Here is a 12,920-nt window from a genome sequence, read left to right on the forward strand (position 1 = left end):
ATGGGCTACCCAAAAGTGCGCTTGCCCTCCTTCCCTCCCCGCTTGCCCTCTCTTGCCTCTCCCGTTGCAATGAGCTGAGGCAAAAGCGCGCCAAGTGGTGCGGCTTGGCATTAAGTGAAAAAAAATTGTGCTCTTGCATTTTTGCATCTTTTTTTTTTTTTTGAAATTCGTCTAATGAACTTCAAAAACATGTTTGTCCCTGGCTCTGGCTCGAGCTCGGGCTCTCGGCAGCCAGCCTGACAGCTTCTTACCCGCCTCAGCCCCCTCTCCCTCAGCGAGCTGCTACTCTGCTGTCACTCACCCCTGCTCTGCTGCATGTCATCTTTTGTCTCTGCAGCACAGCCAAAATAATACAAGAAGCAGCCAGCTTAAAAAAAAGGCACAAATTTCTCTATGCTGCATCCTTGCCACATAGCCTTTGACAAGGACAACGTCGTCCTCGTCATTCCCTCCTCTCCTTCGTCTTCTGTTCTCCCTGCCTGACTGCTGCAGACATTTAAGAAGCGTTCATTGTCAGAACTTTTCGAGTGTACCTACGAGTAAGTGCATGAGTGTATGCGAGTGTGCATGAGTGTGAGTGCGAGTGCAGTCTTCAAAAAAAAAAAAAAAACGAAGAGTGAAAATGATATTTTGTCAGCTTCTTTGAAGCAAAAGTCAAAGTTGGCGGGGGGAAGTTGAGGCTTTGCAGATTGACTGGTCAATTGCAAAAGGCAGAGAGGCACATGTAACTAGACAGAGGCAATTGCAACTCCAACAAGCAAAGTGCATTATCAATACACTGAGCGAAAAAAAGTCATCTATTTGATGACTCAATATTTAGTTTAACTTATAGTTGGCAAATATTGAACAGAAATTACATTACTTCCCTTCAAAAGTTTATTTCCTTTTATATTAAAGTTAATATATAATATATAAATGTAGCATTTGAATATTTTAGTATTATTTCAGTATATCAATTTGGTACATTTTAAGAATAATACCACACTATTTTGGGTGTTTTAGTAAAAATGGGTATTGGTTATTTGGTATATCTGAGTATTTTTTCAGCACATAAATTCGGTATATATGGATTTGTTATATTTTTAGAATAATACCACTTTGTGTTGGGTGTTTTAGTGAAAATTGCTAGTGGCTTTTTGGTATATTGCAGTATTTTTTAGTATATAAAATCGGTATATTTTATTTCTTCTTACTACGGGTCTTAGTAGTATATTTAGTACTTTTTTGGTATATACCAAATATGATATTCCGTATTTTTATGTATTTTTGCGGTATATCAGTAAAAAAATGAAAATAAAACAAAAATATAGTTATTTTTTAATGTGTCATTGCTATTTTGTATTTAAATATTTCCACGTATTGCTTGGAATTGAAAGCAAAAAACAATTCTTTAAGTGTAATATTATTTCCACCTTTTTCCCTAAGCTTATCCATCATATTTCTTCTTATTTGCAGAGCACTCTTCGACTCGGTGCCCTCGTCGATGGGCAGACACAGCTACAGCCAGGAGGAGCTGAACAGTGCGCTCCAAGATGTGGTGGCCAACAAGTCGGCGGGCACACGCAAAGCGTCCAGTCAATACCTCTTGCAGCGCTCGGTGTTGCGCAACAAAATGGACAACATGTCGCTGAGCTCAAAGCAAACGCACGGAGTGAAGCTGGAGGAGCAAGAGGATTCCGGCGACGAGGTCAACGATGCCGATAGCAATGGCTCCGGTGCAGCGTCGGGTTTCCAAGAGTTCGCCCAACGCATGGCTGCGAACAATGAGCATCTGCGTAAGCTGAGCGGCATGTCCGAGCACAATGGCAGCGATCTGGGTGACGACCTAGAGCCGGGAATGTCGCCGAAGCTCGCGAGGCCTCAAAGCGGTGGCACACCGACAGCAACAGCAGCTGGCGGTGCCGTTGGCATGCCGGTGCCGATTGATGTGAATGTGTTGCTGCGCACGCTGATGCTGGCAGCGGGCATTGGGGTGATGCCCAAGCTGGACGAGACACAAACGCTGGGGGATCTGGTCAAGTCGCTGGTGTTGGCCAACAGCGGTGGCTTGTTGAACGACAGTCTGGTGAATGCTGTGGCCGCTGGTCACGAGATCAACGGCGACCAGCGTCTGCTGCAGCAGCAGCATCAACAGCAACATCAGCATCACCACCACCATCAGCAACAGCAACAGCAGCAGCAACAACAACAGTTGGCCGCTGTGGCCGCCTTTCGTCGTCACATACCAAAGTCTGAAACGCCAGAGACGAACTCCTCGCTGGATGCCAATGAGATGTGCGAGGATCCCATCTTGAAGATTCCGTCCTTCAAAGTGAGCGGCGCTGGCAACATATCGCCGCCGCTGCTGCCGCAACACAACAACAGCAGCAGCATGAGCAACAACAACAACTCGATGAGCAATCGCAACGGCGATCACAGTCCACACTCGGCCTCACCCATGCTGGCAGCAGCCGTTGCTGCCGCCGCCGCCAACAACAGCTACCGGCAGCAGCAGAACAGCGGCAGCAACAGCGGAGGCGGTGGCAGCAGCAATCTGTTGTCGCCATCACCGACATCCATACAGAAAATGATGGCCACGTCCATACATCGCAAGCTGAACGAGCAGAGCAGCCAGGACAGTTTGCTGCGCAACAATGGCAACACCAGCGGCAGCGAATGCAGCAGCACCGGTGGCAGCAATGGCAATGTGAGCCTCAGCAACAACAACAATGGTAGCAACAGCAGCAACAGCTACAAGAAACCGAGCATTTCGGTGGCCAAAATCATTGGCGGCACGGACACCTCGCGTTTCGGTGCCTCGCCCAATATGCTCGCCCAGCCCCATCACAGCCATCTGCCCGCACATCATGCAGCGGCCGCAGCAGCCGCCGCCGTTGCCTCGCATCATCACAGCCAGCATCAGCAACAGTTGAGCGCAGCGGATGCGGCACTCGGAAAGGGAACGCGACCGAAGCGTGGCAAGTATCGCAACTACGATCGCGATAGTCTGGTGGAGGCGGTGAAGGCGGTGCAACGGGGCGAGATGTCGGTGCATCGAGCGGGCAGCTATTACGGCGTGCCACACTCAACGCTCGAGTACAAGGTGAAGGAGCGTCATCTGATGCGACCGCGCAAACGCGAACCGAAGCCACAGCCCGATCTCGTGGGTCTCACGGGTGCTGCCAACAAAGTGAATGCCAATCTCGCTGGACTCAATCATCTCGACAAGCTGAAGGCGGGCAACAATGCGGCGAACAGCAGCAGCAACATCAACAACAACAGCAGCAGCAGCAGTTCGGGTTCAAAGCTGAGCAATGCTCTCAAGAGCAACAGCAGTGCTGCTGCCGCAGCGGCAGCTGTCACAGCGGCCACATCGAATGGCATGAAGTTGTCCATGTTTGAGGCGCCACCGCGGCTGCCGTTTCAATTCTGGGCGGCACCGAATGCCGGCGCCAACTATGGCCTGGACTTCAATTGCAATCCCGATGTCTTCAATCATCAGATGAATGCCATCGAGTACGCGGAGAATGTGTACGGCAACATCATACGCAAAAAGCTGGAGAACGAGAGCGATCCTGGAAGCAATGTGAGTGCTGGCAATGGCAATGGACATGCTCTGCTCGATCAGCTGCTGGTGAAGAAGACGCCTCTCCCATTCACCAACAATCGCAGCAACGATTACAGCGCAGCAGCAGCAGCAGCCGCTGTGGCTGCAGCCAACGTTTGCGGCAGCAGCAGCAGCAACTCCGAAGGCATCAAGCGTGCTGGCAGCCCGATGGGCGTCTATGCGGATGTCAAGCGTGAGCGTCTCAGTCCCATGCGTGGCATGGAGAGCGCCAGCAGCGATGAGGAGCATGTTACCAGCAAAAATATTAACAATAACAATAACAACAACAACAACAGTGACCTGGCGCACAATAAGAACAACAACAGCAACAATAATAATGGCAACAGCAACAATGGCAACGGACGCAGTCGCATGACATCGCGGGACTCGGACACCGATGGCAGCAGTCTCAAGAGCGAGCAATCGCACAGTTCGTTAGCAGCAGCAGCGGGCAACAAAATGATGGATCTCAATGGCAGCGTTAAGTTCGATCCCGATGCTGCTGTCGCTGTCGCGGCGCCAATCTCGCCCAGCAATTCGATATTGCACGAGAAGCTGGCGCAGATCAAGGCCGAGCAGAGCGATTGCAATGCCAGCGAAGAGCAGTTATAGACAACGTGGCAGCAACAACAACAGCAACAACAGCAACAGGTGGCAGCCACATTCGCTTGGCCACCGCTTGCCACACACTACTACAGTTTCTAAACGAGATTGAAAGAGAGAGAGTTCGTGTATTGTACAGGCAAATGGTTCCACAAATGGGAATCAACACAAGCAGCAGAGTAAGAGAAAAGCAAACCAAATGCAAAACAAAACAAAACAAAAAAAGAAAACATTAAACATAAATAAGAAAAGAACTTTAAGTACGATTAAAAGATATACAGAAAAAAAATACATAGGCAAGGCAAGAGCGTCAGGTTCTTATTGTTAGTTAAGACATTACACAACACAACACACACACACACACACCGTACATAGCTAAGTATATAGTACACACACACACATATACAGGACAACAACAACAAGCAAACATGCATAGATACATTTGTGTATCTGTGCGTATTTATTGTTTAGTTTTTTGACAATCGACAAATAGGCATTCTCTTGTACAAACTTTCTAAAACAAAACAAAAAAAAAACAAAAACAAAATAAAAATACAACAAATCTTTAATCAACAACATCAAGTAAATACATAATTTTATAAGACCAAACAACAACTAAAAAAAAAATCAAAACAAAAAATTCAATTTATTTTAGTTGCGTTTTCTCTTATGTTAAGTAACCAACAAAAACAAAACAAACTACAAAAAAACAAAGCATATATATTTTTTTCGAACGTAAAAACAGCAATAAAAGAAAATATGATGAACAACAACAACAACAAGCAAAGCAGTTACAAGCAAAGGAATAGCCAAAACTATGCAGCGCCTGCTAGCGAAAATTCTCAACTCAAAAAAATACCTAAACAAAAAAACATTCCAATATTTTGAAAACTTGACTTAGAAAACTTGAAATGTGATTCGCAAGCGCATATAGTTAGCAGACGCCAGAGACATAGAAACTGACAAAAAAACCCAACAACAACAGCAATAACTACAGCAAAAGACCATAGCTAGGAACAACAATAACAACAACAACAACAATAACAAACAACAACAACAACATCTACAATATCCGATCAATAATAGCCAACAAACAATAATAACAATAAAAAACAAACTACAACACAACAAACACTACAAAAACCGGAAATAGCAAAGCAAAATTCAAAAACTACAAAACAACTACAAACGAAAATTCAAAACAAAATATTATTTTCCAATTTTCACAAATTGTTGAACATATTATTTGCATTAATTTCATAAAAACAAGAAAATAAAATAAAAGATGATGGAGAAACTTACAACCCAGAAACCTTAAAGAAAAACAAGCATACAAAAAACGGAAATCAATAAACAAAGCTGCCTTCACATTTACAAATTAAATAAATGAATAAGAGGAATGAGAAACGTTAGGAAAAAGCACACAAAATAAATAATAACAACTCAAAAGAAATATACGCAAAACCAAAAATAAACAAAAATGCTTAGAAATTCACAATCAAAACTAAAACCACCAAAAATGAAAAAAACAAAAACAAAACAAAACCGAACCCAGCAAAACCCATCAAAAACAAACTCCCATTTGATTTAATTTTTCAAATCAAAATTAAAACAAAAATTAACAAACAAAAAAACACAAAAAAAATAAATATATATATATAGAAAGAAAGAAAAACAAAACAAGAAATCCCAATATATTATTATATAAATTTAAATGTTTCGGTGTTTACATAAATCAAAAATTAAAAAAAAAAAAACTACATGTTTAGGCATTTAATGGAACTAAGTGAAAATTAAATATTTGGCTATCAAATTCAAAATATTTAATAAGAAACAAAAAACTCTATATATATGTATATTTATGTATGTGTGTGTCTTGATCACTACGCGTATACCTCAAATAAAACACATGATCATTTTGAGCAAAAACTATATATATATTTAAATGTACTTATATACACTTATACACTCTACTTACACTCTACAACAAAGAATGTTTAACATATTTACACAGCATTAACGTACTCTCGTATAACCTCCTCCTTATAGTACACACACATACTACACACCTTTTGGCCAACACACACACACACACATACACTTCTCCCTCTACACACCCCCTTTCGAGGTCTCTCATGATTTTGGGCAATGTTTCAGAAAACAAAAACAAATGAAAACACTTTCGATGGGTTACTAAATGTATGCGTAAATAAACAAAAAGATAAAAAAAATCTATATAAATGTACCTAAAAAAAAAACAAACATATTTTGTGTGCTAGCTAGTAAGTGTCAAAAAGAGAAGAAAAGAAAAATAATAAATTATATATACAATACTAAATGTATTTTAAAAGTCGGTAAAGTCGGTAAAATATGCGTATGTCAAAATGTTTAGTGAATTGTAATTGTAATTGAAAGTATATATAAACAACTATATATTCAGCAAGACAGAAAATCATTTAAAAGCATTTACAAAACAACCAAAAACAAAACAAAAACAAAAAACATATTTATAATTTATGCATGGAAAGTTTAAAAACCAAAAAAATGTATTTATTGGCTAACCTTTAAAAAGCAAATTCAATGTGCATAAATGTTGTGGTTTAGTAACAAAATATATCAAATCCAAAATTACATTATACTTAACAAATAAAAACAAAAAACAATGGACATTTGGTGTATCAAACATTCGATAAAAGAAAATTGTAAAATTTAGTAAATTATTTTGCAAAATGTGTGCGTATCAAAAATGAAATGTTTATTATACGAAATGGAAATGGAAAACATAATGGATGAAAAGAAATCGAAAAAAAAGTATTTATTGCTAATTAATTTATATTTGAAGTATACATAAATATTTATTATACATACATATATACATACATATATATTAGACACACTATCTGTGATTAATAATCCAAAATTTTGAAGAAACTTTTTCTGACTAATGTTGGTTAGGCATACATTAAAAACAACAACAAAAACAAAACAAAAAACTCAATCTAAACAAAGAAAGCAAAACAAATTAATAATGAAAACTTACTATAATAATGCAATAATTAATAAACTATAAAGATCGGATACAAATAATTAACAACAAATAACTAAAGCAGAGCACAAGCAAAACAAAATGAAAATAAGTAAAAAAGTCTTAACTGTAACCAAAAGTTGGTAAGATGCATATAATTATGGCAAAGAGTACTCGTATTCAAAATGGTTAAAATAATAGATACAAGACAACATCAACAACCACAACAACAACAATAAGAGAATTAATAACAACAACAACAACTACAGCACATCACTAAAGACAAAACAGTTCAGAGTTCAGAGCATACATACTTATATAGTTGTACATATATTTTGGAAAATTTTTTACTCAAAACCATACAGGAAAACAGCAAAAAAAAACCAGTCAAAAAAATGATGAAAAAAGAGAAAAACTAAATTAAAATGAGATGAACATTTTATAAAACTAAATTATACAAAGTAAAGTAAACAAAATTATGACAACAACAAAATATATATGCAATTTTGTTCATAAGAAATGTAAAAAGATAAACATGAAATCAAACTAAGCGAAAAAGAAAAGAAAAAGTAATGAAATAATGACATAAAAATAAAGTGCAATTATACGGTTTATATTAAGAAAGCAAACGTTAAAGAATATACGAAATTTAGCAAATATTTCGATGAATGTTCGGTTCAATTTCGAGGCAACCAAAAAACCAAACAAAAATCATTTCAATTGTTTATAAAAAGAAAACAAAAAACATCTATCCAAAAAAAACACCAGACCAACAGACATGCCAGCCTAGCCTAATCTAAACTAGGCACTTTGCTTTGTGCCTTGTGTCTGAGTTGAGATCAGAAGACAAGCAACAAATGCAATGTACCCATCAAACACACACACACACACAGACATACATAAACAGGAAATGGCATTCTTAGATACAAAACAAATAACAAAATATGTAAAAAGAAAAGAAACTGAAAAAGGGCGTAAGATATTGACAGAGAGATCGTCGACCTAGTGATAGGTTTTGAAGTCGAGTGTAATGAGTAACAGCTTGAGAATGTTGAATTGTATAGAATTTTTGCACACTCACCTAGTCTGGTCGCTTGCCCCAAAAAGTAGGCAACAAAAAATGCGACTTCAGACGCATTTGGTGAGCGTGCAAAAACGCTCAGGTACGTGTTTTATTTTTCGGAGAGAAAAAAGATTGATTACCCATACATTACTTATTCTTTGTTCACTACAAATTAATAGTTAATAATTGTACAATATACAAATTAAATCGATAAATATACATACATATACTTATATATATATACTAATGTTTATGTAATTGTTTATGAACGGCAAAGAAGAAAAAAACACAGAAAATGAAAGAGAGAACAACGTTTTTTTTAGCATGCTTAATGAATTGCTCACCTTTGTGTATAAAATATAATTTGTTCAACACATGAATCAAAATTTGCTGAATATAAGTGCATATACTTAGAATTTATATTCTCCATATAATATTATTTATAAAACATAAATTAGTGCATATTATTACAATTATTATGATTATTATTACATGATTATTATTACAATTCTAATTATAACAAACAAAAACAAAAGAGAAGAACATATTCTAATTCTATTATGTACGCGCAGTCTACGCAAAATAGGCAAATCAAAATTTTACTTATTATTATTAACTATCATTTACAAACATATATGTATGAATACATATGTATGTATATGTATATTATAGCCGAGTGTAGCAGACTGGCGTGTTGCCACTGTTGTTAGCCTTGATTTGTGTTTTGTATATATTAGACCACATTATTAAGATTATTTCATTAATACAATTTTTTATGATATGTAACTATATTATGAAAAATGAAAAAAAAACGGGCAACACATTTGACTTATAGTGCAATTGTTTCAAACAAACAACAACAAATATTAATAATACACGTATATTAAAATGATAACAACCAACAACAACAACTGATATACTACTTTGCAATGCCAAGAAGTATGTTTACATATATACATTTATATATACATATATATGTTAACAACAACAACAACATTATTATTTAACCAAGAAAGCTCTTCAATTGAAAATCAAAAATCATTATAAGTGCACATAACATTTTATAGACATTTAATTACAAGCAACACACATAAAAACAAAGTCAGTAAAAATAATTTTGCTAAAGCGAAACGAATCAAACATGAACCAAACATCACATACAGAAAATGATTTATATTGTTATTTTTTAAATCAGTTATAGAAACGAGAAACCATTCAAAGTTGAAAATTAACTTACCAAAAAAAAACAAATGATTAAGTTGTGCCAACAAACAAATTCATTATTTTTATGTTTAACTTGAGCGATAAATGCAAAGAACACAAGCAAAACACCAACAACAACTACAAGAAACAATAGCCCAGCAATGACAACCAACAACCAACAACAAACATCAGCAAACAAGATCGAAACGTACACCAAACAACAATAGCCCAAACATAATTGAACTAAAAATTGATAATAGAAACATTCTCTAATGAAAGATCTACAACTAAACTTCAAGTTGTACATTAAAATGAAAGACAACAACAACAATGAACATCAAAACACAAAGCCTGACGTCGATTGTACTTTTCTTTTTTCTACAAGCAATTACAGCAAATCAATTTTATTAAACAATAGTACTACTCTTACTACAAACTAAAATAGCAACAGTAATAGAAATAGCAATAGCCACAAAACAATTAACTTTAAACCACAACAACAACAACTCCCAATACACACACATTCTCTCACTCACACACACACACAAACAGACAAGAACTAATAACTGATTTTTCAAGCAGACTTAAATTCATAGCAATAACCAATACAATAGCCACATATATAATTAACAATTATAGCCAAGCATACAATAGACCGCAAAAGCAAAACGAAAAACCAAGCAGAAAAAAGAAGCAGAACATGAGATCGAGAAGAGTGCTTTGCATTGCGTATACGCATTACGTATACGATGCATTCGTAAACAATTTGTCATAAGTAAAAAATGAAAACAATTTTTATTTCAATTATCGACTCAATCAACAAACACTACATAATTACAATTAAAATACAGAAGAAAAAAAAAACAATAAAACAATAGCCCTAGTAACAATATTAATCGTATTAACCAATTAAAAAACAAAAAGCAAAACAACAATAGTAGTTCTAAGTTATTGGCAATGTAAAAGGCATTAACAAATACTTATAAACAACAGATTTTATCCACAACAAAACAAAAAAAAACAATTAGAATCCAACAATACTCCAGACTTGGTTGAAATAAAACAGTTTCTCGTTTTCGTGTTTTAAAATACATTTAAAATACTTTTAAAATGAAAGAATAACAACAAAACAAAGACGACGCCCTCGAAGCGTTTTAACTGATGCAAGTACAATATAATCAACAACAACAACAACAACAACAAGTACATAGCAACTTGAGCAAAAATTTCATTTATTTTTGCATTTATCACTTTAAAAGCAAAATAATCATTTAATTACTTTTTTTGTGTAGAACAAAAGAAAAAACAAGATGGAAATTGTTTCACAGCCAATAAGCTAAACTAAATATAATGAATGAATAAAAAGAAAAACCACATTATGATTAGCAATAGCCCATAAGTACAGACAACAACAACAAATATAGCATTAACAAAACAAAAAAACAGGACAACACCAACAACAAAATAGCAAAGATAAAAACTTAAGCAAAACAGCTGACAAGCATGCGAAAAAAAAGGATAAAAAATAATTTCACTACGAAATTCCATAGAAATAATTTATGCAAATTATGTTTAGTTCTTTACAGCGAAAATGTAATATGTATCTATGTATATTTTTTTTTACTACAAAAAAGTAAACAATTAACAAATTTTCAAAACAAAAAAAACATTTTTCTTAAGAAATTCAATTAAAAACATTTAAAATGCAACAGAAAATTAGGTTTGAGTTAAGTTACTTGTAATCATTTAAATAAATTTAAAACAAATTTGTTCAGCGTGCATAATTGTTATATATACACTTATAAAATAATGCTTAAGTTAATGATTTTCGTTATTTTTATTATTTACTTATTATGTTTTAAACGCAAAAAAAAGAACGATATATACATCTCTATATATACATATATATCATATATTTACGCTGAAAATGTTTATTAATAAAAAACAAATATTTTAGTTCAACAAATGAAGTTTTCATTTCCTTAGCTTTACTTTCATTTATTACACACAAAGAGGCTTTTATTTAAACAACATTTCACATTTCCACTCACGCATGCGGATCAGCAGCAGCAATATGATTATAAATGATAATACAACAACAAATATTAACAATTTACATACTTGTACTTACAATTAATAAGTCATAGTAATCTATGACTTGGACAGTTATTATAAATCAATCAATAGCCCAAAGTAAATGTTGATTGTGATGGGATTGATTGTGATGTGTCCCAACATCGTCAATATTTGCTCCATTTTCACATTGAACAATAACAGAACAGAGATATGCAAATTGGCAAATTGGCGAAGCATTTGAAATGAAACACGTAGAAAACAGTTTTGATTTTACGATTTTAGTTTTCCTATGATTTTCTATAAGTTAAACCCACTTGAACACTTTGGAAATAAGAAACTAAATGTACTGGCAAATGTTCTAGACCTGGTTAGGTGAGGAAAGGGCAAAAAACTATCACATATGAATAAAGCTATCGTTAATCTAAACTCAACAGCTTCAGGGACCAAAGAAGAAAATTTATTTGACAACTGATGAATCACATTCGACAAGACCTAAAACAAAAAAATATCAAAAATGAAAAGGCGAAAATTCTGAAATGAATCAATGCATAAATGGAAATAATTTAGAAACTAACAAAAAGAAAAAAACAAAAGATATAAATCTAGGGAACGTCTAGGGAAACATTTTGGAATATACCAAAATCTGCAATGAGTATATAAAAATTCTATGTACTTACACAAACATGTACATAAAAACCCCTTTGGTAAAATTAAAACTTATATTAACACGTAAAAATGAGACATGAAAATGGAGTTGAAATTCCCGGATATTGAAGATTTAACTATGAATAAGAAATTTGTATACGATATGCAGTAAACAAAAAATAAATTAAATCATTTCATTAAGAATATTTCGGAATTTTCATATTTGGCTAAAATTGTATAAAAGTCAAAGGAAAGAGGACAAAAAAGAAATTTTTGTTCAATAGAAAATTATGATTATTATTTTGGTGTAATTTTGGTGTAAATAAATAAATGAAATATCAAAATATAAAGGATTGATAAGTGGGTTTTCTATAACACTTAACAAAAAAAAAGGAATGGAAAAATTAAACGATTAACAAATTAAATTAGCAAAATTTATGTCAACTTAGTAAATGATAAATTCAAATTTATAGTACTTACTTATATATTTGTGTATGTATGCTAAAATTAAATCATGGATATCGTGGATCATGGATATTGATTTCAATAAAAAACAAAATAAAAATAAGATCGTTCTTCTGTTTCCACAACAAAATGAATGCCAACAATAACAACAACTAGAACAACAACAACGTGTGCTGATTTCCAATTGAAATGCTATTGTTTAAACAACAAGCGTTTAGGTTACAATAACAACAAGAACAGCAAAATGACATGTC

General features: G+C 34.7%; 1 protein-coding gene across 5 annotated transcripts in view; it reads left to right on the forward strand.

Annotated features, from left to right (window-relative positions):
- LOC132787064 (putative uncharacterized protein DDB_G0277255) overlaps positions 1-10,504 on the forward strand; it is a 66,127-nt gene extending 55,623 nt beyond the window's left edge. For all 5 annotated transcript variants that reach the window (XM_060793944.1, XM_060793945.1, XM_060793946.1 and 2 more), the window contains one exon: positions 1,456-10,504. In XM_060793944.1, coding sequence (XP_060649927.1) covers positions 1,456-4,198 — 2,743 coding nt within the window. In that variant the 3' untranslated portion in view covers positions 4,199-10,504. The remainder of the gene's footprint in view (positions 1-1,455) is intronic.
- Positions 10,505-12,920: the final 2,416 nt, after the last annotated feature.

This window comes from Drosophila nasuta, chromosome 2R, assembly GCF_023558535.2.
Source record: "Drosophila nasuta strain 15112-1781.00 chromosome 2R, ASM2355853v1, whole genome shotgun sequence".
Lineage (NCBI taxonomy): Eukaryota > Metazoa > Arthropoda > Insecta > Diptera > Drosophilidae > Drosophila > Drosophila nasuta.